This window comes from Mustela erminea, chromosome 11 (assembly GCF_009829155.1).
Source record: "Mustela erminea isolate mMusErm1 chromosome 11, mMusErm1.Pri, whole genome shotgun sequence".
NCBI lineage: Eukaryota > Metazoa > Chordata > Mammalia > Carnivora > Mustelidae > Mustela > Mustela erminea.
In genome coordinates this window covers 70,955,292-70,982,083 of record NC_045624.1, presented here as the reverse complement: position 1 = coordinate 70,982,083, position 26,792 = coordinate 70,955,292, and the positions used below count along the sequence as shown (strand labels likewise).

The 26,792-nt window shown below is 37.9% G+C and overlaps 1 protein-coding gene across 3 annotated transcripts; it reads right to left on the bottom strand.

Annotated features, from left to right (window-relative positions):
* Nucleotides 1–332: 332 nt before the first annotated feature.
* On the bottom strand, nucleotides 333–26,491 carry FAM133B (family with sequence similarity 133 member B). 3 transcript variants are annotated; one of them, XM_032304013.1, is made up of 11 exons: nucleotides 26,356–26,491; nucleotides 18,711–18,808; nucleotides 17,429–17,507; nucleotides 16,177–16,251; nucleotides 16,008–16,040; nucleotides 15,513–15,575; nucleotides 14,774–14,866; nucleotides 13,261–13,311; nucleotides 7,574–7,666; nucleotides 5,792–5,839; nucleotides 333–2,124 (listed from the first exon to the last, which is right to left on the bottom strand). In XM_032304013.1, exons 1-11 carry the CDS (start codon nucleotides 26,377–26,379, stop codon nucleotides 2,038–2,040), a joined length of 744 nt encoding a protein of 247 aa, XP_032159904.1. In that variant the 5' UTR covers nucleotides 26,380–26,491; the 3' UTR covers nucleotides 333–2,037. The 3 variants fall into 3 exon arrangements, with proteins under 3 accessions (XP_032159904.1, XP_032159905.1, XP_032159906.1); XM_032304014.1 differs by having other exon boundaries at nucleotides 5,798–5,839; XM_032304015.1 differs by lacking the exon at nucleotides 13,261–13,311.
* Nucleotides 26,492–26,792: the final 301 nt, after the last annotated feature.

Here is a 26,792-nt window from a genome sequence, read left to right as displayed (position 1 = left end):
TATACTGTATGTTAGTTATGTAAATTAAAAAAAAAAAAAAGGCTACCAGCAGAGGAACAATGAGAAAAGTGTTTCCTAGACCGTCAACAGAGTTTGGAAACAAATACAATTTTTTTGCCAAGTCATCTTCTTCCTCAATCTACTAACAGTTGCTTCTTGTGGGACATAGTCATCATGTACTGGACCAGTGTACAAAGGAACACTGTTATGTTCATACCAAAAACAATCACCAAATAACCTGATAAACTTAACTTTTAGCATTTTCGTGAACAACAATCCTAAGAAACTTCCTTTCAGATTAAAAAAAAAATGTCCCTCAAACTTGCTGCATACTCAAGAACATATAGATATCTTTTATTAGGAAAAAGAGTATGAAGTTTTAAGCATAAAATTTAAGGAAGCTTAGCAAGAAATATATTATTTTTACAGCTAAAAACTTGGGGACATGTCTTATCCACTTCTTGATCCCAGTAGTGCTTCTTGATCTTTGGAACTTTAGTTGGGACTCAAAGGGAGTTGGTACGAACGCAGCTATTTTTAAGTAAAATAGCTATTTATTCAGCCTCTTTTCATGCCAAAATGTTTTGTGCATATACCACTATAATTAGCACACCCTCTGTAACAGGCAAAATTGTACATCAAATTATTTTTCATGTTACCTGATTATATAAAAATGTAAAGTGAAAATGATTTATCAATTCTTTTTAACATTACTAGTAAACAATTCAGCAGTAGATATGAGGCACAAAATCTTAGTAAAATATGACACAGGAAGAGCAATAATGTAATTTTCACTTAACTTGTCATAATTTGTTATGAATATACAAAGACAAATTTCTAAAATGTTATATTTACTAAGATTCTGGCAATAGCTTTATGTAACAAGACACAGCATACCAGGCCTGCCACTCAACTTGTTTATAGTAAGTCTCAAGCTTCAATATGAAGCTGTTTAAAAAAAAAAAAAAAAAAAAAAAAATAAAAGCCTGCTTTGTTTACATGCTAAGTATCTTGGCAAGTATGCCATTAAACACAATAAGGAATTTAATATAGCAAGAATAAGGAGTTAATAAAAGCTAAACATTGCAGCCTAAACAAAATTCATACAAAAATAAAATAACTATTACTGGTTACATAAAATTTTCCTGACCGGTTAAAACTTAACAGTATAAAACATGCATTTTAAATCTTTAGCTATCAAGTTCAAAAAGTACCAGTGTCTATTTGAAATGATTCTTCTCCAAAGCTAAAGTATAGTCAAAATTAATTCAAATGTTATAACACATTCTAATGCTAAAAAACATTCAGTATTATTGAAGTGGAGGTGAATCCCAGAGCTTCTGGGGCTCTGTCATGCTGCAAAGGGCTATTTCTCTGGTTCACTTAAAGCAGCAAACAACAGAGTCCAAGGATATCTAGGGGCAAGACTGCTATACCCAGCTCTGACCTCCCCAAGAAGCATGGCTACTATGTCCACAAAAATAGGATGTGTGAGGATAAAAGGCACACTATTCTGCTAGCTAAAGAGATAGCAAACCACCCACCCCAAACCGAAAAGCTCCTTCCCCAGGTAAATAAAAGTATATCAGGGGAAAAAATTAAAATACACTTATCTACAGAGTAAGGACTTTGAAATATCAATGTAATGCCTATTCCAAAAATGTTAACTAGAATCATCTGGTAATTGCTAATTACATCTTAATGATGTATCCAGATTTGATTTCTGTTGATTTATCATTAGATACTTCTAGTCAAAATATTAACTTTATCCCCAAATATCTTAACCACTAGTACAACTGCAGTGTATTATCTCCCAGAGTTGTTAAGCACTGGAAGAAAAAAAAACAGATGTTCAAGCAGCAGGCAACAATTATGGCCCTTTCACACAGCGGCATCCGAGTGGCTACTGAATAGTCCAGGAATAATTCTAAAAACAAGAAAATTCATGCATTTTAGTAATTATGTCATAATTTTCACAGTTGAAATTTCCTTAGACATTGCACTTTCTTTATAAGGGAATCCTGATTTTTCTTAATGTTATGGCAAGTCAGGACTTGAACTAGCAGCCTTCTTTTTCTTCTTCTTACTGTGTTTCTTATGCTTCTTTTTCTTTTTTGTTTTTTCCTGTAAAAAGAGTTCCCTGTTAGACATTTCTACAGGAAAATATTAAAATTAAGACAACAATGTTACCATGGTCCTTCTAAGCTACTATATAATTATTTCAAACAATCCAGACAACCAAGGAAACTACTCAGAACATTTCCTGAAAAGTCTCAATAATCGATATCATATGAGGATTTAAGAGTGTTTGTTGATTTTCAAAAAGATATGGAAAAACTCTAAGTCATTAGCATGCAAATGTAGCTTTTAAACAAAATTTCCTACAGAGAATAAATTCTAAGAATAGTGATATCAACTGCTGTATTTCATACTGTATCGTTTCTAAAGGCAAAGAAATTGCAGTTACTAGAAAAAATCCTCATATCACAGCAAAACACAACTGTTTTTGTAAAATGACAGTTTTGGGGGACAGATATATTAAATCTGATATTTTTTAAAGTAAACAGAAACAAATTATTATGTCCTGGTAGCACTATATTAATTATGAAACTAACTAAAAAAGTGGTAAAAAAAAATATGGATGTACAGTTGAAAAGCCTACTTAGCTTTTAAGTAAAACAGATGCTTTTTTTTTTTTTTTTAAACTTTTATGTAAGCTCTATGCCCATTGTGGGGCTTAAACTCACAACCCCAACACCAAAAGTTGTATGCTATACCAACTGAGCCAGCCTGGCACTCAGATGCTTAATTTTTAGAAGCCTAGGAAAAGCAATCAAATTGTGACTGGATAGAGAGCTAAAATTTTGCTGAACTCTGACTCTTGTGACTATTACCGATGTAGAAGAGAAGGCAAAACTTTTAGAAACAGATATTTAGAAAGGTGGTATCAAATGACTGACTTGTTGATATCACCAAGAAAAGAGACATGTAAAGATAGCAGAGTTTCCTATCCATTTCCTTATCAATTACAACTTTCAACATTCCTCCATCCCTCTCAAACGTCTCTATCACTTAGTGGCTCTAAGCGAACTTTCATCATTCTTGTCACGAGAAGCTCAAGTACACAGGGAATCTTACCAAGAGTCCCAAATCTTGTATTTGGGTCTTTTAAAAGTAAGTTTCGGGTATAGGTTACTTTTTCATAAAAGGACAGTTGACTACTCTCTTTTTAAATTACTATTCTTGGGGTACCTGGGTGGCTCAGTGGGTTAAAGCCTCTGCTTTCGGCTCAGGTCACAATCCCAGGGTCCTGGGATCGAGCCCTGCATCCGGCTCTCTGTGCAGCAGGGAGCCTGCTTCCTCCTCTCTCTCTGCCTGCCTCTCTGCCTACTTGTGATCCGTCTGTCAAATAAATAATCTTTAAAAAAAAAACAAAAAACTTTTTTTCTTGGCTTCCACGACACCTCCACCTGCTGCTTTCTTCTATCACAAAGAGCCCTTCAACTCCTGTGCTGTTCATCTTCCTCTGCTTGACCTTTCAGGGTTTCCTTTCTTTTCCACATGGCTCTCTATCTCCCATGCTATAAAAACCACTTACATACCAAATCTTCGTATCCAGTCCTATGCTCTGAACTCAAGACTGTGAGTTCCACCTGGATATCTAACAAGTATATCTAAAATTACCATAAACAATGCTTAATTTTAGGGTGCCTGGGTGGCTCAGTGGGTTAAAGCCTCTGCCTTCGGCTCAGGTCATGATCCCAGGGTCCTGGGATCGAGCCCCGCATCGGGTTCTCTGCTCAGTGGGGAGCCTGCTTCCTCCTCTCTCTCTCCGCCTGCCTCTCTGCCTACTTGTGATCTCTGTCTGTCAAATAAATAAATAAAATCTTAAAAAAAAAAAAAAAAATTCTGTTTAAAAACAAATAAACAAACAATGCTTAATTTTTCTCTCCAAACCCTCTTAACCATCTTAGTAAACAGCATCTCTAATTGGTCCTCTTACTTAAGGCGAAGAATCTAAGCTACGTTTGACTCCACTTTCTGCCTTAACTCCACTCTCTACATCCAAAGCAGCAAGCAAGCCCATCTAAGTCCACAATGCATCTCAAATCCATCAGGTTAGTCCATCTCCATCATGACCACCGTGATACAAACACCACCATTCCTCGCCTCTGTCCACTCCACCTCCTCTGTCAAAGCATTCTAAAAATGTAAAGTTGGTTCAGGTCACTTCTTTGTTTAAAACATTCAAAACAGCTTCCCAAAGCATTCTGATTAAAACCCAAACACCTTGCTTGTGATATGGCCTCTGCTTACTTCCCCACCTCACTGTATGGTACTCCTCTTTATCTACTAGATATAAGCCACGCTTACCCTTCAGTTCCTCAAACAAATCAAGCTCATCCCTACCATAGGTCCTTAGCTCTTCTGTTTAGGATATTGTTTTTTTGAAATTCACATGGTTAGCTCTTTCTGATAAATCATTCCCTCCCCAAAGCCACTCTCACAAGTCACCCTCTCATCTATCTTGTATTCCATTAGAACAGCACTACCAACATCAATGGCGCCTGCAGAGAGATGCTTAATAAACACATGAGCTGAATGCATGAAGCAGTGGAGTACGCAAGTACAAATCAGAATGGTCCAAAATTAATTAATATTATGCCTTAATTAATCTGAACCAAAGACCAAAGCAGTCTTCACTCAAATTATCTTTCCATTCAGAAAAAAAGTCTCTTAAATGTCACCTTGGTCTTGAAGTATATAAAATGCTACTTCTGAGTCATACATTACCAGAGAAGGACCCTCATTTTAAGAGTGAGGGGAAATTCTGGGAAGGGGAAGTTACCCTCAAACTTACAAAAGATGCTGTTCTTATTTTTCTTTCTTTTTTAAAGAATTTATTTATTTATTTGACAGAGAGAGAGATCACAAGTAGGCAGAGAAAGAGGGGGAAGCAGGCTCCCTGCTGAGCAGAGAGCCCGATACGGGGCTCGATTCCAGGACCCTGAGATCATGACCTGAACTGAAGGCAGAGGCCCAACCCACTGAGCCACCCAGGCACCCCTGTTCTTATTTTTCTTTTACCTATCCCTAAGAAAATACCTTCAAAGGCCATCACCCATGCTTACACTGAGTGCTCCTAAATGACTAATGATACAGTCTGAAATTACTCTTTGATAACCTATTATCTCACTTTCCCTAGGTTGGTCCACTTCTCATTTGGTTATCACTGCCATTTTTCTTATTCTCCTCTTCCTTCTTTCTCCTTTTATACTTCTTCGTCTGCATAATAGCAGAACTGGCTTTAGAAATGGTGAAACAATCATCTTTATTATTGAAATATTTATGTTGTCACATTCCTGCTTTTTCATTGCAACCTGGCTTAGAGAGGCTTTTTCTGCTAAATGTTACCAGGTTTGGCCCACCTGGAAGTCACTACTATTAAGGATGGAGGCAATCACCATACCTAGTATTTCATACTACAGCTTAAAAAGGTCAAATTAAAGTTCAATTTTCCATTTCTAACAGTACCAAATATGGAACAAAATAAAATGAAATACTGAATAAAATACTGAAATAGAAACAGAGATGTTTGCTACCAGGATATTCTTTTCTCCGGAGTCAATTTAACTTGCTCCAATGCACTAAGTAAAGCTGAACACCACACTTTTCCCAAATAAATATTTATTTGGCCCCAGTAAATGAAGTCCTGTTTTACCATGATTCATTTTATATTAAACAAAAAGAGCTACCACTATTGTCATGTAAAAAAATAAGTGATACTTGCTATTACTTTTTCTCGTTCTTCACTGCTTTTCTTCTTTTTTGCTCGTACCTAAAAAGTTCGAATTTTTGTTGAGAAGACAAATATGTAACTTGTACTCAAGGCATTTTTTCATCCCCTAATGTACCTTACAGCTTTAGAATTTACGTGTAAAAAACATTTTGATGATACTGCAAACCTCTTATTTCATAATGATAAGTCAATGAGAAACATTTAAAGGAAAGAAAATTAAGACTTTTTAATATCTAGAGGGCTTGCTTATATTCCCTTCCAGCACCTAAAAAACCCCAACGAGGTACAGTGGATAAAAAGCATGAGTTCTGAAATAAAAGAGACCACGCTCTGAATCCTACCTCTGCTATGTACTACCCTCAGTTTCACCATCTGTAAAATCAAGGTAATATCCACCCTCTACTGTAAGTGCCTGGAATAAAGTTAAGTATTTCTCTTACTGTATGGTGTTCCGTAAATGGTAGCTATACGCATAGTGTACTCTGTATAAACCAAATGATTAAAACCCTTTTAAGTAACACTCATTACACCATTAGAATTTTAACCTTTAGAAGTGTGAATTTAAGACTAAATTGAAAGTTGCTAAAGCTCATGTATATTTAAAGTCTAAGTGTAACATATATTAAGTGCTCTAGAAAACACTTGGGAAATTATTATTTACTGTTATTCTTGTCATAACAATGACTGTGCTGAATCCACGTTTAGCAAGACCAAGACCGGGGATGCTGTCATGTGATGTCCAAGACAGCCGGACGCTCTAACATGACTTTTAGACAGCTTGCCAGTCATATAATAAACCTACTTGTAATATAGAAAAGACTATACTTTGCTTCATTCATTCAGAGCTTTATTGAGAACTGTTTGCCATTTTGGAAAATGTCATTGATGACAATGCCACTGAACAGTTTTTGAAGGGCATATGTAATGTACCTGCAACAGCCTGAATTTTGTTATGTCTTAAGATTTGAGGTCTTCTAGTTATCACACTCAAACATTTATGTACTGAAATAGTTTAGTAAATCTATACACTAGTATTTTTTTATATTTCTTTTTAAAATTCGGTAGGGGATATTAATATAAAATGTGAAGATATATACACACACATACACACACACTACAAGTTTCAATTCATTTCAATTTCATTTCAGGGGGCATTACAAAATATTGCTACAAAAGGTGGGTAATAGCCCCTATTTTCCAAATGGGGAAACTAAGTCAAAGAGAGAAATACTTTAAAGATGATAACTTGCAGAACTAAAATTAACTAAGAATAGAGTACAAATAAAATCTAAGATAGGCATATCAGAGCTGAAAAGGACTATAGCGACTACGGAAACTAATTCTACTTCCTCATTTTATAGATGGAAAAAGATAATGCCAACATTTCTGTTCTACCTCAGCACTCTTCTACTCCCTCACTAGTAATAGTTCCAAATAAAAACAAGGGAATGCTGGGTTTCAATTCAGTACATATCAAACAACATCTGTCATGTAATCAAAATACTAGTACAGGAAAAAGTAACTATTAGAAGAAAAATAAAATAGCTCAGAATAGAGATTTGTAAATATGGTTAATTACCATATCAGCTATATAATCAACTTCTAGAAAATGCAAAAATCATTCTGAAATGGAACTTCCATTTCTTTTTCACACTGCACATACTAGAGAAGTGAGTAAATGGAATATTCATGAAGTATTTCTTTTTTATTCATTTGTATTTATTAAAAACAAACATTTTAAAGTGAAGAAAGTGAATTTGATCTTATACTTACCTCCTCAATATGATCTGATTCTGATAAAGACTCAGATGATAAAGGCTTATCTTCAGAATATATCTTTCTCTTTTTGCTCTGTCCTTTAATGTCCTAAGAAAAATAAATACATGTACCTTGACTCAAAAAGATTTAAGGCTATGCCACACAAGTTTTGTTTCTAATTAATAATTTTCCAATTATCACAAAAACCATTTGCATTTTAGAAATGTCTTATAGTTGGCTGCTCCCATATTAGGGGCATAGATATTTAAAATTGTTAGATCTCCTTGTTGGACAGTGTGATATAGGGTCCTTCTTCATCTCTTATTATAGCATTTTAGAAATGTCTTAAATTGATGACATTTACCAATTTTCAGTCTTTAATTCCAACAAAGTAATTTTTATTAAATAGCCTGAAGAGATAATTACATGTAAATTGAGATGTAATATCCTTATTTTCTTTAAAAAAAAAAAAAAAAACAAAGTTTATTTATTTAAGTAATGCATATACGCAATGTGGGATCTGAATTCATGACCATGAGATCAAGAGTCGCATGCTCTTCCAACTGAGCCAGCCAAGTGTCCTCTTACTTTAATTAAAATCTAACATGTCTTAAGAGACCCTGCAGATGGTGTAAGATTTGAGTCCCCTGTATTCTGTTTGGTTTCTACCCAGTGTTGGATCAGACAGGCCTAGTGCTGCAAAAAAGAAAAACAATGGGTAATTATTTGTAATCTAAAAAGATCTCTACACAGTAATAATTCCTTTCATGCATTATGAGTGTTAAATTCACATTAAAATAATGTTCATCTCTAAATATTTTTAATGATGAGAAAATATATAATTCTGGGGAAGAAGAGAGCCTAGAGGAGTACTTAGGGACTTAAATATATATACTGAGGAGAGGCGCCTGGGTAGCTCAGTGGGTTAAGCCGCTGCCTTCGGCTCAGGTCATGATCTCAGGGTCCTGGGATCGAGCCCCGCATCGAGCCCCACATCGGGCTCTCTGCTCAGCAGGGAGCCTGCTTCCCTTCCTCTCTCTCTGCCTGCCTCTCTGCCTACCTGTGATCTGTCTGTTGGATAAATAAATAAAATCTTAAAAATATATATATATATACATACATACATACATACAGACTGAGGAATAAACATTTCAAAACACCTGAGGGAAGTATGGCAAAACGTTAAGGTTTTTAAAAAAGATTTATTTACTTGAGAGAGAGAGAGAGAGAGAGAGAACAAGCGGTGGGGAGGGGAAGAGGGAGAGAGAGAAAGGGGGCAGCAAACTCCCCAATTAGACTGGAGCCAGAGGTGGGGCTTGATTCCAGATCTGAGATCATGACCTCAGCCGAAACAAAACCAAGAGTCGGACGCTCAACTGACTGAGCCCAGGCACCCCAATGTTAAGATTTATTAAAACTTCACAGTGGATGTGCTGGTTGTCATTTTGTTATTTTCCATATACTTTTTCTGTATGTCTGAATAGTTTATACAAGACCAAAAAAAAAAAAAACCCACACAATGAGAAAAAAAATGCTCACTACCCAATTGTACAGAAAAAATATATAAACTTTATATACCAGGAAGCCAATTTTAAAGATTAAACAAAAAATCACATAGAAAATAAACTAACAGTGATCTGTATTACAGGTGATTTAATTTTATTTCTACAAATACATTTATAATTTTGTTAGAAATGATAAATGCTAACTGTAAGCAAATTCATCCAAATCCTGCTACCAGAGATTAAAAAACATGAAGATTTTTAGAAACATCTCGCTATGTGTACATTTATAACTTTATATAGATACTTGCTATTTGGAACCTGCTCTTGTCATCCAATCCTTCCATGCCAACTACATCATCATTTACGGCTGCCTCTGACATTCACTGAAAGCATATGCCACAATTCACTTAACCCATGTTTTTCTGGATGGCAGCTATATATATGGGCTATTTGCTATTAAAAAAAGTTGAAGTGGAGTGAAGGATACATGAATGCAAAAATCTTTACCTAATAATGTCTAAATCAAAGACCAAAGTAGCTTTTACCCAAATGTCTCCCACCCCCCACCCCTAATGGTTTATGTCACTCCTTTAGGAATCACACTTTACCAAGAAACCTCTGTTTCAGGCTTTTATCAATCCTGTAAATCTCAAGATTACTGGAATACAGTCCATATTTTCTTTTAGAACTGCCTAAACATGGATTTTACCACTTTTTCTGTATACGTGAAGTATCAATTTTCAAATTAATAAAGATTAGTTTTTAATTATGTATTTCTAGTAGTTTTTCCTAAATCTGTTCATTACATTTAAATTTTGTTCATGATTTATTTATTTTTTTTGTGATCTCTTTTTGTCATTAAGTATTAAAATTATGTAGTCCAAAGTGTTTTGAGTTTTGAGGCATGGGCCTTCCCTACCCCAATATTACAGTCACCCCTGTCTTTCTCTAGTTATACTTTCATACATTTAAAACTGACTTATCAGTGATTTATTTGGCCTTAAGGAGGGACCAATTTTATACTTTCCAGCTGGCTAGTCATTTTGTTCTAAGAAAAGTCTTTTTCTTTTTTTTTAAGATTTTATTTATTTGACAGAGAGAGACACAGTGAGAGAGGGAACATAAGCGGGGGAGTGGGAAAGGGAGAAGCAGGCTTCCCACTGAGCAGGGAGCTGGACACGGGGCTCAATCCCAGGACCCCAGTATCGTAACCTGAGCTGAAGGCAGATGCCTAACGACTGAGCCACTCAGGCATCCCAAGAAAAGCCACTTTTATCATACATTAAACCCACAAATACTTCCAAGTTTTTACTTGGGCTCTACACTGCTCCACTGCTTCCTTCCCGCCCCATTCCTGTACCATACCACACTGTCTGATGCTTAAAAAATACTTAATGTCTAGTTAGGGTAAGTCATACCCAGGAACATTTATTAAATCTTCATGTGCTTCTCTGTCTCCTGATCAGTTCTTCAAATTTTTCCTATATATTCTTTGTTACTATTAGAAATGGGATATTTTGGGGCACCTGGGTGGCGCCCTGGTGGTTAAGACTCTGCCTTCGGCTCAGGTCATGATCCCAGGGGCCTGGGATCGAGTCCTGCATCAGGCTCTCTGCTCAGCAGGGAGCCTGCTTCCTCCTCTCTCTCTCTGCCTGCCTCTCAGCCTACTTGTGATCTGTCAAATAAATAAATAAAATCTTAAAAAAAAAAAAAGAAATGGAGTATTTTCATCCACTGTTAGTTATTACACTAAATTTTCACAATTTAAAAATGAGTTGAAAACAATGACTGATATATGACTTACAATTACACCCTCCTAAAAAAAGATTTATTTATAAGAGACAGAAAAAGCACACGAGCATGGGCTGGGGGAGGGGCAGTGGGAGAAGGAGAGAGAAAAATCCTCAAGCAGACTCCCTGCTGAGTGCAGAGCCCAGGGCGGGGCTCAATCCCAGGATCCTGAGGTATGATCTGAACCAGAGCTGAGAGTCAGATGCTTAGGACTGAGCCACCCTGATCCCCTTAAAATTACACCATTTTGGTAACACTCTACATTAACTATACCAGAATTAAAATAAAAAACTTAAAAATATATATATATTACCCAGGAAGAACAATTATACCCTTTTAAAATCGTAACAGACATTCTAAACAAGATTAAGAGAAGCCATGGGCCAAAAAAATGTTCATTATGTGTATAAAAGATGAGTAGTATCCAAAATATGAAACTCCTAGGTCGCCTAGTATCATAGTCGCTTAAGTGTCCCACTCTTGGTTTTGGCTCAGGTCGTGATCTTAGGGTCATGAGATCAAGCCTGGCTCTGAGTCCATGTTTGGCCTGGAGTCTGATTAAGATTCTCCCCCTCCCGTCCCCCAAGTCTACTATGTCCAAGTGACATATTATATGACTGCCTTTAAATGATACTGGGAGGGGGAATCCAGACCTATCCCAAATCTCCATCTCTCTCTGTGGTCCACAGTGTCCTGGTCAAGATTACCCAGGAAAGAATCATTCTTCAACTTGCCCCCCATAATGCAAGCCTCACCCCAGCTGCACACCCATTGCCCAGCACAGCTACAAAGAGATTAGCCTGGCCAGCTCTTGGCACTATGTGAAAGCGTCTACTGAAGCTCTTCCATGTAGAACAAAAACCACCTACTTGTTGAGTGGTTCTTACTAAAAAAATCAGACCTAATCTGAACAGTCTATAAAAGGACGTCAGTGTTCTAGTCTAAAAAGGTGAGGGAAGGGAAGCAATCAGCAAAATCTAGAATATAGGAAACTCTACTGTTCTCTTAAAAAATACATTTCAAGAGGAAAATTTTTAAAAAGGGGGAAAGTTATAAATTAAAGGAGACTTATGAGATTTAATAATCAAATGCTATCTTAGAATTTGCCTGGATCATAAATCAACCATAAAAATTTTTATGAAAAAGGAGGACATTTTGAAACACTTTTATTATATTTGAAATTATTGTGAAAATGTTAATATGCAATAGTACTGTTTAATTTTTAAACATGGTCTTATATTTTAAAGATAAATACTAAGTATTTGTGGATAAAGTAAATTTAAAATTTAAAAAAGAGGTGGGGTAAGAAGCAGTGTGAGAGTTTCGTGGTAAGCTTTTATCTAGTCCTTAAATCTGCTGAATATGCAATGTTAATGTTACATCTCATTTGTCTTATGGTTAGCAAAAAGCAACTGGCTTTCCAAAGTGATACTATTAATACAATTCTGTTTGTAAAAAACACAAAGGATAATTTGCCTCCTATACCCAATTCATAAATAGCAAGCAGGATTGTTTTAATTCCAATAAATTCCATTTGTTTTAATATAAATAAGTGCATTTTTAAGTAATCTCTACTCCCAACAAGGGGCTCGAATCTACAACCCCACCCAAGATCAAGAGTCCCATGGTACAATGACTGAGACCGCAGGTGCCCCTGAAGTTCCTACTTTTGATTCACAACAATAAAACAAAACAAAATAAACAATACATCCAGAAAATGTAAATTCACAGAGCTGGAAAGCAGATTAGAAGTTACCAGAGGATGCAGGGGAAGGAAGAATGGGAATTAGAGTATGGGTTGTTTTTAAGGGGGTGACGAAGTTTTTAAACTAGAGAGCTGGTCACTGCACAACACTGTACATACACAATATTCTTTCCTCCAAATTGTAATTTTAAAATGGTTAATAGCATATTATGTAAATTATACCTCAATTTAAAAAAATATATAAAAATACTGAGTAAAATATAGTGACTCTGGTCTACAGTTTTCTTTCATCAATAATTGCTTTCTTTAGGTTTTTAAGAACCAGAAAAAGATTTTTCTCTAAGATTTTGCTTATTTTATTTATTTGAGAGAGAGAGAGAAAAAGGGGGAATGGCAGAGGGAGAGGATATTGAGCCCGACTGAGCAGGGAGCCTGATGCGGAGCTCCATCCCAGGATCCCGGGATCATAACCCGAGCCGAAGGCAAAGGCTTAACCAAATGAGCCACCCAGGTGCCCCACTTTTCTGATTTTTTAACCTTTGATAATGAATTCAACAAATAATTTCCTTAAGTCAAAAAAAAAAAAATGCTATAAAAGCAAAAGAAATAAATTTCTTAAATTAAAAGGAAGAATACATTACTGTTAATTTCTAGAAGTAAATGAAGTATTTTATGATAGATTAATATAAAATTATAATTACCTTTTCTTTCTCAGTTGCATCCTTTGACCTTTTCTTCTTTTTTAAACTGTCCTAAACAAACAAACATATATATACATATCAATTTGAAATGTAAGAGAGAGCGTAAGGACAACAGCAAAAAGGGGATTTGCTCTAGGACTGAAAAAAGTTTATTTCAATACCAGAACTTCATTCTGAAAATAAGGGAAATGTATGTCACATATATATGTATGTGCTTGTATGGCAATAAGGCTTTTTTTTTTTTTTTTTTTTAAAGATTTTGTTTATTTAACAGAGAGAGAGATCACAAGTAGACAGAGAGGCAGGCAGAGAGAGGAGGAAGCAAGCTCCCCGCTGAGCAGGCCCGATGCGGGGCACAATCCCAGGACCCTGAGGTCATGACCTGAGCCAAAGGCAGAGGCTTAACCCACGGAGCCACCCAGGTGCCCCAAGGCTTCTTTTTTTATCTGGCTGTATACCAAATCTATGCATACCAAAAATGATAGACATTGTCTGTAATAACCACAGGGTTTCTTTTAAAATAAGACTTAATGCCATTTGCTTATTTTTGCCTGTGGTGGTCATACGCACTGAGGTTCTCATTCACACTGTCCTCAGAAATCCCCAAACTGATTTTTCTACTCTCCCTATAAGGAGAAAAGGTGAGAATTTCTGCTTCTGATTCTTTTAGTTTTAGCCATTAACATCCCTGAGCCTTCCTCATCCATAAAATGGATGAGGCTTGTTGAGGGAATTAAGCTAACATGTCCAGTGCTCAGAACTGTGCCTAACACATACTAGGCATCTGAAAAAGATTAACTATCTGTATTAGACTGACTCTTCTGTCTTAAAAAACAAAGAGAAAACCAACATTTACTAACAAATTTTCTAGATGCCAGGCATTTTGTCAGAAGAAATCATACTAGGACAAGTAGAGATCTGCCCCCAAATGAGTTGTTTTGTTCTCCTGGGGTTCTAGAACAGTGTTTATAAAACTGTGGTCCAAAGATAGGCCTGTATCAGAATCACAGGGGACAAATGTTAAAAATGTAGACTTCTGAGCCTAAAGCAGACTTACTATATCAGACTCTCTCGACATGAGGCCTAGGAATCTACATTGCTATTGCAACCTGCATGTATTTCTTATTACCACACATGTCTGAGAGCCAATTATGTTTCACAGTTTGGACATACAGAGCAGATTTAGGTATAATGGAAAGGACACTGGACCAGACAGTGGAGTATGTTTTTTCTTCTGAACTCTCACTTCTGTATGAAAATGGGAAAAACAATGTCTGCCATGTTTATTATAAAAGCTGTCATGGAAATGCTGAGACATGAAGGCATATGTGGAAGTATTTAGAGAACAATAAAATCCCATATGTAAGAAAGATTTTAAGTTTATCAATTGAGTGGCACAGTCCATCAAAGTACAAAAAATAGCATCTCATCTGTAAACCGAGAGCAATTTAAGATAGGATGACCTAAAAGGAAAAAAAAATGTGTTTGTTATCCAAAATGTTGCTGATTTTACCTTACTGTCCGATTCAGTTTCTGACATGGAGCTTTCAGAAGATTTATGTGAACGGTTCTTCTTTTTCTTTTTCCTTTTTCCTTGTTTTTTGTCCTATATAAAACATTTTTAGAAACATTTGCTTTCTCTTTCAAAAATATAATCGATGCATTTTATTAATACCAAAACTTTATCAACGAACAAACTTAAATGAAAGAACCAGTTTGCAAGTGCATGTTTTACATAATAATTTTTTAAGCAAACTCTATGCCCATGCGGGGCTTGAGCTCACAAACCCAAGATCAAGAGTCATGTGCTCTACTGACTGAGCCAGCCAGGTGCCCCATTCATAAGTAATGCTTAAAATGTAACTTATATTAATCTTCCTGCTTTATAAAAAAAAAAGTCAAGTAATTTAAATCACATGTAACCTCTAGCATCTAGTCAAATAGCATTTTAGATTTTTAGACTCTATTTCTTTTACTGATGTTTTTAAAGAGAATAAGACAAATTTAGAAAAAAAAAAAAAAAGACAAATTTAGGAATTAATATATATATTTATATCTAAATATATACTTAAATACCTACTTATTTATTCATATCAGTGCTCTCAGTTATGGATAATTAACCAAAACCTGGAAGCCAAAGTTTCTAACAGGTATTTCATAATGGATATCCTCTTGTCATTAAAACAAAAAAACAAAAACAAAAAAACAAACTAGAGATTATTATTTCATAAACCATTACAGGCAAGTCTTACCTCATCTTCAGAATCTGAAGAACTGCTGGAAGAATCAGAGCTTGATGAAGAAGAAGATGAATACTTGACCAAGCACAAAATAATTAAAGCTTGTGAGATGCAGGAATTATTTTTCTTATCACTAAGTCTCTCAAATACTTAACAAAATCACTATAGTGGTCTGAGAGATCTACACAGATGCCTTAAATATTAAAATGTCAAATATCACACTCCCCATACTCCCTCACATACACGAAAAAGGCTCAACAAAGTACAGATATGCCAATGGTAATCAATGTTCTCTCTTTCTCTCCCTGACAACAACAGTTACCAGGATATAAGGAGGTAAGTGCTTTTCTTTATACTGCTACTAGAATAAAACCCACCCACAACTACTAAAGGACTTCAAGACTCCTTGACTCATTTACAGTTAACAAACAGATCATAAAAATTATTCTTACTTTTCTTGTAGGCTCTTAATTGTAACATTTAGAAAAATGGAAAACTTTTGCTCACCCTACCAGATTTCTTCTTTTCTTTTTTCTTTCTCTAAAAGCAAACAAATAAAAGTACAAATCTAAATATGTTGATGTGAGTTTTTAAAATTATCTACTGACAGTAAGACACAGATTATGAAAACCCAAATAGGACATTAAAAACAGCATTAAGCTCAAAATGGCATTACCTGTCTTTTTTTGGATGAGCTCTCACTTCCACTTAGTAATTTCTCCCTGTGTTTTTCTAGTTCTTTCTTCCAGTTCTGCAAAAAGGTTATGAACACCATCAGAGGCTATATATCCCCTTGTAATACACCTGATATGAAAGCCACTACTTCCTTTCCTCTGTCCTCTACTACCTCTCACCATCTTGGCCTCTAAGTACAGGGAAAAGTACAGGTGCCAGAACCCTGTCACCAAAAGACCCTTTACTAGCTCTTTTCTCCTTTACGAGCTCTTTTCTTTCTTTCTTTCTTTCCTTCCTTCCTTCCTTCCTTTGATAGCGTGAGTGGGGGTGGGGTGGGGAGTGGGAAGGAGAGGGAGAGAGAACCTTAAGCAGACTCTGCATGGAGTCTGAGGTGGGGCTCGATCTTACAACCCTGAGATTGTGACCTGAGCCAAAATCAAAGTCAGCCGCTTAAGCCACTGAGCCAAGCAGGCATCAGCCACACTAGTTCTTTTTAAAAAAAAAAAAAAAAAAAAAAAAAAGATTTTATTTATTTATTAGAGAGAGAGAGAGAGAGAGAGAGAGAGAGAGTGCTTGTGCATGCAAGCAGGGAGAGGAAGAGAGGGGAAGGGAGATGGATAAGCAGACTCCCAGCTGAGCCTGAAGCCTGATATGGGGCTCAATCCCTAGACCCTGAGATCATGACCTGAGCTGAAATCAAGAGTTGGCCACCTAACTGACTGAGCCACCCAGGCACCCGACCCCACTAGCCCTTTTCGAAGAGGGTATTAAAGAGTGGGAGTTCTACACTGTATATTGAGAGGAATAGTCAGTATTATCAGTGAGGCTGAGAACTTTTTCTTTTTAACGAAGATGGTTAGATTCTATTTCCAGACAGTAAAAGCTGAATTTATCTATCCATCCATCCATGTATATTTTTTAAAGATTTTAAGTAATCTCTCTACCCAACATGGGGGTTCAAACTCACAATCCTGAGTTCAAGAGTTGCTCACTCTACTGAATGAGCTAGCTAGGCAACCCTGAATTAATCTACATTGTAGCTGAAATACTACACACCTTTGTAATCAAAACAGGCAAACATCATGGAAATCTCAGGGTAATATAAGCACATGGGGGCATGGGAAGCTAAAGAGAAGTCAATTTTAGAAAACCCAAGATGACATAAATTACTGTAATATGGTATTCCTCTTTTTATTTTAAAGAAATCATACATTTAGGGTGCCTATTTTTTCAAAGAAGTACTATTTACAAACCTCGTTCATTTTTTCTTCAAATTCAGCCAATGCCTTGGAGCCTTTCTTTTTCTTTTCTAATTGTTCTTTCACTTCTTCCCTTAAAAAATAGGAAACAAGTAAGTTTTCAAGCAATTCCTATTAGAGGTGGATGCTTACAAACAGAACAAAAATTTCATAAATAAAAATTTCTTAATATCCTAATAAACCTCCATTTCAGTGTTGATATGTTTAAATTATTTTGCTCACATCCTCCTTAATCAAATATTATGAATATACTCTGTCAGATACCACTGATCATTCCTTTTCTAAGTATGGATTATAAGAGCTAATACACCAAACATCTGAGCACTTACATACAAGTGGCACTGTTTTTAATACACGCTACTTTAATCCTAATAATCCTGTGAGAAAACACAGTATTATTACTCCTATTTTACAGAAAAAGGAGGGAAGCTTGAGGACGGTATAAATTCTTCCTCAAGTCCCAAAGCTAGTAGTTTCAGTGTTAGGGTGAGCTAAAGTCTATTTAAACTACTATTTTTATACTAAACATTAATTTTATAATGCACCTCACATACGGGACAGAAGAGTTGATATAGCATGCCTGACAGCTTATTCCTAGAAAGGCCCATTTACGAGTTTAGCCCTGGCTGTCATCTGGGAATTTGGATTCTGGAAAGGTGCTTACCATTCCCTCATAAGAGTAGCTCACTGTACGAATACTACTGTTGAGGGTGATCACCTGCATTTCTTCTGGGAGTCTGGAATTTTGACACCTGATAGGCAGAGGCTGACCAGTCCCCAATAAAAGCCCTGGGCACACGGAGTCTCTCACAGACTCCCCTGGTTGGCAACATCTCAGATGTGTTAAGACAACTCATTGCTGAGGTTATAAATTCATCCTATGTGATTCCACAAGAGAAGAAGCCGTACAAGTCTGAGCCTAGTCTCCCTGAGACTTCACCCCATGATCCTTTTCCCTTTGTTGCCTGTGGCTGGTACACTCTGTAATAAATCTTATCCAAAAGTACATCTATCTGGGAGTCCTTCTACCTCTTTAGAGGTAGAGAAGAGAACGGTATGAAAGGTTATCTGGTAGCTATACAGGATGGCGGGTTCTCAAATACTTGCTTTACAGTTATGCATGATGCATGTGTTTCATACACTGACAAGAAAGCACCTATGAGTATCAATTCAAAAATTATGTGTGACAACTGATTTGCAAGCAGTAAGAGTTGTAACAGTAACCTTTAAAAAATTTACAAAAACCTTATAAATGTCTAAATTGTTTTACAAATACCAGGTAGGCCTTGGTCGATTCAGATAATCTTGGATCGTTGGCCCCGAAGACTGGATTGGACCCCTTGATCTGGCCATTGCTATTGGGTTCATATAGGCCTTGAGGAAAGAAAAAAAATTAACTCAATTAAAAAAATAAAAATGCAAATGCTCACTTACTCACCAAGCATGCTTTATTATAAATGCATACTATGTCTAACTAAGCATGAATAATTTGACTAACCAAATTTTTGTTATAAAAAATAAATTTAATGGTCTACTAAGTCTCACAAGTTTGGGAGGTGAGTAATATCACTATTTCACAGGAAAAAAAATGTTTTTCACCAGAGATTTAATGAAAGTAATAGTGATACCTCTTTCTTACTGTAAGATTACTTTATAATGTCTTCTCCTAAAGCCCGATAATCCTGTAAGACTGTAACACTACGCTCACTGGCAAATGAAACTTAGTTGTGAAGAAGTTAAAGATGCAACTTTTTTTTCGAAGATTTTATTTATTTATTTGACAGACAGAGATCACAAGTAGGCAGAGAGAGAGGCAGGCAGAGAGAGAGGAGGAAGCAGGCTCCCTGCTGAGCAGAGAGCCCGATGCGGGGCTCCATCCCAGGACCCTGGGATCATGACCTAAGCCAAAAGCAGAGGCTTTAACCCTCTGAGCCACCCAGGTGCCCCTCTACTGATCTTTTATCTCAGAAAGTACTATGCCATACTGATGGCAATTTGTCTTGCCAACTTTTGACACCAAAAAATTAAATTAAACAAATTAAACAACAAAAGAAAAAAAAACAGATAAAGAGGACTTTATAAAAATTAAAACATTTGTGTATCAAAGAACACTACCAAAAGAGTGAAAAGACAATCCACAGAATGAAAGAAAATATTTGCAACTCATACATTTAATAGGCAATTAATATCCAGAATGCATAAAGAAATCCTACAACTCAACAGCAAAAAACCCAAATGATCCCATTAAATGTGCAAAGGACCTGCATAAACATTTCTCCGAAGAAGATATTCAAATGTCCAAGAGCACATGAAGAGATGTTCAACTCACCAGTCACTGGGGAAATGCAAATCAAACTACAATGAGATGCCACCTTGTACCCATTAGGATGACTACTACCAAAACCAGAAAATAACACATGCTGTCAAAAAGAGGGAGAAACTGCAATCTTTACACATTGCTGGTAAGAATATAAAAGGGTGAAGCTGTCATGGAAAAGTTGGTTTCCTCAAAAAGTTCAATAGAGAATGACCAGACGATCTGATGATTCCAACTCTAAGTGCAACTGAACAATAACTGAAAGCAGGGACTCAAACAGATACTTGTACACTCCTGTTCACAGCAGCATTATACAAGACAGCCGAAAGTGAGAACAATCCAAATATCCATCTACTGATAAATGGATAAACAAAATGTGGCACATACACAAAATGGAGTATTACTCAGTCTCAGAAAGAAATGACATTTGTGAGCCTGAGTGGCTCAGTCAGTTCAGCATGTGACTGTTGATTTCAGCTCAGGTCCCGATCTCAGGGTCATGAGATTGAGCCCTGCATCTGGCTTTGTACTGGACCTGGAGCCTTTTTAAGATTCTTTCTTTCCCTCTGTCCCCCACTTAAAAAAAAAAAAATTATTTTTTAATTTTAAAAAATTTTATAGCTGTTTATTAAGATGGTATCTTGGTTTTTGGTAACTTGCTTTTGCTTTTCTTTTGAGAAATCTTGGACACCTTTCCATATCAATAACTATAGATCTACTCTTTAGTGGCTGCATAGTATTGATTTTGAGGGTATACTTTATAATGCATCTCAGTTTGATAGCTCTTTGTGTACTTTCCATTTTCCCTATTTTTGTAATTTAGTTTTGAACATCCTTGTATATGTTTGCATTCTTTGGAAATGAACAGTTTTTACAATTTTAAGCTTAAGATACTTTTTTCTTAACTGCTACTAAAATTATGTCATGGTACCAAAGGAATGAGACGATGTTAGATGGACAGATAGATAATCTCCTATTGTAAAAATGATGAGCTTGGCTTTGCACATTGTACCTGCTTCTGGTTAGGATTGTCAGGGTCATTAGTAGGGCTAGCAACTCTTCTGTTGCAGCCTCCATTGGTGGTTGTATTTCCACATGAACTGAGTGAAATTCTTAGCAGAGGCAGTTGAATGAAACATTTGAGAACATAACAGTTGATGTAAAACATGTCACTACATGCCTCTCTGTAAAGAGAGTTGAATTTGATAGTCACTTCTAGCCCTGGTCCTGTAAACATCCCTGACATTAAGAGCTCTAGAATTAGTTCCTGCCTGTAAGAAAATTATGTTAATGGATCTTTCATCCCAAGTAATTAGTTAGGCAGTATCCAGTTGAATGGAAGTAGTTTTCAGTATGTGTTGTTTATAATGGTTTTATATTGTTTGCTCTGCCAGAGAAATCTGGAAATATATAACCCATTTTTTAAAAAATGTTTACAGTTTTTTTTTTTTAAAGATTTTATTTATTTATTTGACAGACAGAGATCACAAGTAGGCAGAGGCAGGCAGAGGAACATGTCACTACATGTTCAGGCTCCCCGCTGAGCAGAGAGCCCGATGCGGGGCTTGATCCCAGGACCCTGAGATCATGACCTGAGCCGAAGGCAGTGGCTTAACCCACTGAGCCACCCAGGTGCCCCTATAACCCATATTTGCTATTTGGCAAATATTGGTTATTTTCACAGGTTTTGCTAAATAAAATGCAACAAATACATTAACATCATTTCACTTCCTTGTGAACATTAAGTAATGGGTTTAAAGCCTTAAAATCAACTCTGGTAGTAGTCATTTTCTACCACAATTCTTTTTATTTAAAAAGTGGAAGAAAAGAATAAAATTTTTTAAAAACTGGAAGAGTTTTGGGGCACCTGGGTGGCTCAGTGAGTTAAGCATCCAACTTTTCATTTAAGCTGAGGTCATATCTTGGCATTGTGGGATCCAGCCCTGTGTGGAGCTTCGTGCGCAGTGCAGAGTCTGCTTGTCCCTCTACCTCTGCTCCTCCCCAGCTCACACACTCTCTTTCAAATAAATAAATGAAATCTTAAAAATAAGTAAATAAATAAAAGAGTTTTTGTAAATGCTTATTGGATTGGGTTAAATTTTGAAAACCAGGGGTGGCTGGGTGGCTTAGTTGGTTAAGCATCTGCTTTCAGGGGTGCCTGGGTGGTCACTGTGTTAGCCTAATTTGGGGCATAGAGCCTACTTAAAAAAAAAAAAAAAAAAAAAAAAGAATCATAACACATTTACCACATTTGACAGTCTTCAAATATTCTAGCATGTATCTTAAAATCACATTAATTAACATTTCTATGTGCCTTAATGTCTATTGTGAAACTGCTTCCCCAAAGTACATACCAGTTTGTCTTAGGGTTTACTTTTCAGGGGAAAATTAAATAGTAAAGTAATATATTCACATGCTAAGACTATTAATTATAGACGACTTATGATACTATCACATGAGCTATCTGTCTATGCAATAAGGTTTAACTTTCAAGCTTTTGACCATAAACACTACCCTTAGTCTGCATGAGTACATTCCACATATCTCAATTATTTACTTTAATTGTAACAGCAGTATTTATTAAGTGCATCTTACGTGTTAGGCTCCTTTGCAAAAACACTTGATGGTCTATGCTCATAAACATTAAGCAACAATGCTTTTTTAAAAAAATTAAGATTATTTATTTATTTATTTGACAGACAGAGATCACAAGTAGGCATAGAGGCAGGCAGAGAGAGAGGGGGAAGCAGGCTCCCTGCTGAGCAGAGAGCCCGATGCAGGGCTCGATCCCAGGACTCTGGGATCATGACCTGAGCTGAAGGCAGAGGCTGTAACCCACTGAGCCACCCAGGGCCCCGAAAAACAATATTCTTAACACTAAGGGGGTGAATGGTTAGGCATCGGTTAAAATATAGAAAGTATGCAATTTCCTAAACTGTCTATGACTTAATCACTTTAAAAACTGTGATCTTATAAATCAAACACTTGTATTCATATGTAATTAGAAATGTCTGTGGCTCCAAATTGCTGCATGAGTTTGGGTAACAGAAAACAATCTCTTTTTGAAACTCAGGATACTGGGGCACCCAGCAGGCTCAGTCGGTGGAGCACACACTCTTGATCTCAGGGCTGCCAGATCGAGCCCCACGCAGATGCAGAGAGTACTTAAAAATAAAATCTTTTTAGGAGCGCCTGGGTGGCTCAGTGGTTAAAGCCTCTGCCTTTGGCTCAGGTCCTGTCACATCGGGCTCTCTGCTCAGCAGGGAGCCTGCCTCCTCCTCCTCTCTCTCTCTGCCTGCCTCTCTGCCTACTTGTGATCTGTCAAATAAATAAAAAAATCTTTAAAAAATAAAATAAATAAAATCTTTTTTTTTTCTTAAAGATTTTATTTATTTATTTGACAGAGATCACAAGTAGGCAGAGAGGCAGGTGGAAGGGGTGGGGAGGGAGCACGCTCCCTGCTGAGTAGAAAGCCCAATGCAGGGCTTGATCCCAGGACCTCAGCTGAAGACAGAGGCCCAAATACACTGAGCCACCTAGGCACCCCTTAAAAATAAAATCTTAAAAAAGAAACCCAGGATGGCAAACTGGGCTCAAGGGAATACATAAGTGGGCAGGTACTAAAAAGGACGCAAGAACAAAATGTGCAGACCTTCATTTGTTACTTTGATTACCTATTTTTATCTAGAGGATACATCTGTTTTAGAGGGCAAAAAGTAACAAGAATATGAGGGAAACTTCTGAAAATAATGGGGATAACCGGTGGCCATCATGAATTTATGAACACTTTACAAATCTTGAGAACTAAAATGTTCAGTTAAAAAAAAAAAAACTGTTCAAGAATGTACAACACCTATCGTGAACCCTGATGTCAAGCATGGACTACAGGTGAAAATAATGTGTCAAGACAGGTTCATCAATTTTAACAATGCACGACTCTCCAATAGCTTTCAAAGTAGGTGAGGCTGTGCATGACTGGTCCTGGAATACATGGGAGCTCTCAGTACGCAAGGCTCAATTTTCCTATGAATCCAAAACTGCTCTAAAAAGTAAAGTCTACTTTATTTTTTTTTTTTTTAAAGATTTTTATTTATTTATTTATTTGACAGACAGATCACAAGTAGGCAGAGAGGCAGGCAGAGAGAGGAGGAAGCAGGCTCCCCACTGAGCAGAGAGCCCTATGCGGGACTTGATCTCCGGGCCCTGAGATCATGACCCGAGCCAAAGGCAGAGGCTTTAACCCAATGAGCCACCCAGGCGCCCTAAAGTCTACTTTAAAGAAAAAAAAAAAAAAAAAGATCTTAAGTAATCTCTACACGCAACGTGAGGCTTGAACTTAAAACCCTGAGCTCAAGAGTAGCATGTTCTGCCAACTAAGCCGGCCAGGCGCCCCAAAGCAGTCTTTTTTGAAAACAAAACAAAACCTTCGACGTAGACTTCATGAGTTTTTTACATTTATTTTTATTTTTTTAAAGGTTTTATTTATTTATTTGACAGAGAAGGAGATCACAAGTAGGCAGAGAGGCAGGCAGAGAGGGGGAAGCAGGCTCCCTGAGAAGAGAGCCCGATGTGGGACTCGATCCCAGGACCCCGAGATCATAACCTGAGCTGAAGGCAGAGGCTTAACCCACTGAGCCACCCAGGCACCCCTATGAGTTTTTTTTAGAAAGCAATTCTATCATCTTTAGGACTATGATTTTACTATCAATGTAAGAATTAAAAATACCATTATTTTCAGAGACAAACAGTCCTTTTATTTAAAACCAAGAGTTACGACGTACTGAACTTAGTATCAGATGACCCAAGTTTTGGTCCGAGTTTATACAGTTCCATCTCCTCCATGCAACGAGGAGACTAAACTAGACAATCTGTCATCTAACTCTTGATTTTATGTTTTCATTCCCACAGCCTTTCAAGTGCAAATAAAAAATCTTACCAGAACACTCTGTGCCATGACAGCATACCAAATAATAAGCAGAGCCCAGAGTTATTATCAAAACGTTCTAGTAAATGAAGCTAATTTGAAAAGTTTCAAATGCTTCAAAGGGATATGTAAACCAACACTTTTCCCCAGTAAAAGAAAACAAAAACATCTTAGGTCTCTGTATGAAATGGTATCCAAGGTCTGGTGATTTCTAAACATTCAAACCCTCAGTCATTAAATAATCAAAACACTCTTAACGCCTCAAACCTAAGGATGCTCCAGCAGAACACCATTTCAACTCTACGAGAATCAGGATATCAGAAAAAGGTCTGACCTACGGTCATTCCTTAACCTTGTAAGGCTCACCACTGTGGTTCCTAGACATCTTTGATTATGAAGGCTATATAAAATTAAAACACACGTTTTGAACATAAGAAATGCTCTCATTTCATAAAAGTAATGCTGTTTTAGCAGCTCCCCACCGCCTGAAAAGGCAATAATCACTGAACACAAAAGTTCATTAAATTTTAGTATATTAACTTTAATAACTGCATGTATGTATGTAATGCATTTATTTATGTTTTGCTGCTCAGTGGCTAAAACTCTGTCACAGATAAATTCCAGGAACTGTAAGTCTGCAACCTATTATGTTTACCATCCATCCAGTCTGATTTATAATCTGGACTTTCCAGACCAAACTAGCAGCCATGAAGAACGCCTCCTTCCCCCTCTTGTCAAAAGCACCTTCTCTTCTGAATGCCTTCAGAACCACGAATCTCCATCATCAAGTATTTCTTACTCTTTCTGCTATTACTTATTCCTGTGTCTCCTTTATCTCATTTACTACAACAACAACTTTCATGCCAAGCATTCCCTGGCCATCTGCCTTCTGCGGTTTTAACTATTTTGCAAAGTTGTGGAGAACACTGATGCCCCTTTAGAGACGAAGAAACTGAAGCTCGGAGAAGAAAAGCAACTCGTCTTGGTCACTCAACTCCCGAGGGTCCAAAACTGACACGCCAGTCCACGCCTGATTCCAAAGACAACCGTCTGCACCCTTCATTCTTACACAGGGCCTACTAGGTGCCAGGTCGTGGTAAGTGCGGAGGACACGAAGCCCAATGCTTCTATGCTGGTCCTCAAACGTGAGGCTGCCTCCGGCTAGAACTGGGCGCGCAGCAGGCCCACGGAAAGGAGCCGCGCCCGAGGCCTCCACGCCTCCATCCCACCTGCGTGCGCCCCGCAGGGGCCTGGAGCCAGGGTGGGCGATCCCCACAAGAGGGCGAGTCCCCGCGCCGCCAGGGGCATCAGACTCCGGACGTACACCCAAGAGGAGAAGAATTCCTTGAGCCGTTGTGGCTCCAAAAACTGGGCACTGCCAGCCCGAGTGCGGGACGAGGGAAAGGAGCCAGGAAGCACCGACCCAAGGTGCGGCGGGGTTGAGAAAAAAGGGTGACACGAGAGAGGAGAAGAGAGGAAAGAGTGGGGGGCCCAAAAGCGCCAACTGCGTGCGCGGCGCACGCGCGTCTGGGGCCGGCGGGGATGGGGGGAGCTGGGTCGCCCGGCTCGAGGTCCAAGCGCCGCCGCTGACCCTCAGGCCCCGTCGGGAAAAGCAAGGGGCTCCGCTCTCCTGCCGCCGGCTCCCGCGTCGCCCCACTGTTTTTCCCACAGGGTACTCACCACCCGATTGTCCCGCTTCCCCATGGTGCAGGACTGAGCCCAAAAACGCCGAGGGAGAGGAGGCCAGAGAGCGGCCGAAAAGGGCCCGCCGGAGGTCCTTCTGCCGACTCCCTACCCTGCCCAGAGAGAGGCGCCTAGCGGCCCTAGCGGCCGCACCCGGCCACAGCGCCACCTACCGCTGCGGAGGAGAGGCGGGCGTCTGTGATCACCCGCGGTTCCCAGGCTTCTCCGGGCGGATCCCAGCCCGGGACAGGCTGGTACTGCTCTTCTCGTACAGCGGGCTCACCAAGGCGACACACACCCGTTCGGCATTGGACTGTTTTACTCTCTTCCATTTCTGATGCGCCGAAATCCTCATTCTAGGGGATACGAAGATGATTCCAGTACTTACTATGGGCTTAATATAGCGCAAGTGCTGGCAGTAAAGTGACCACCAG

Bases quoted from the DNA above. Each gene is read 5' to 3' on its own strand.
- FAM133B (XM_032304013.1), bottom strand. From the start codon at position 26,379: ATGGGGAAGCGGGACAATCGGGTG. The intron at 5,840-7,573 runs GTAAGTATAAGA...CGAACTTTTTAG, and splicing joins AATCAGATCATATTGAGGAG to GTACGAGCAAAAAAGAAGAA. The intron at 2,125-5,791 runs GCAAGTATCACT...CTCTTTTTACAG, and splicing joins AAGAACGAGAAAAAGTAATA to GAAAAAACAAAAAAGAAAAA.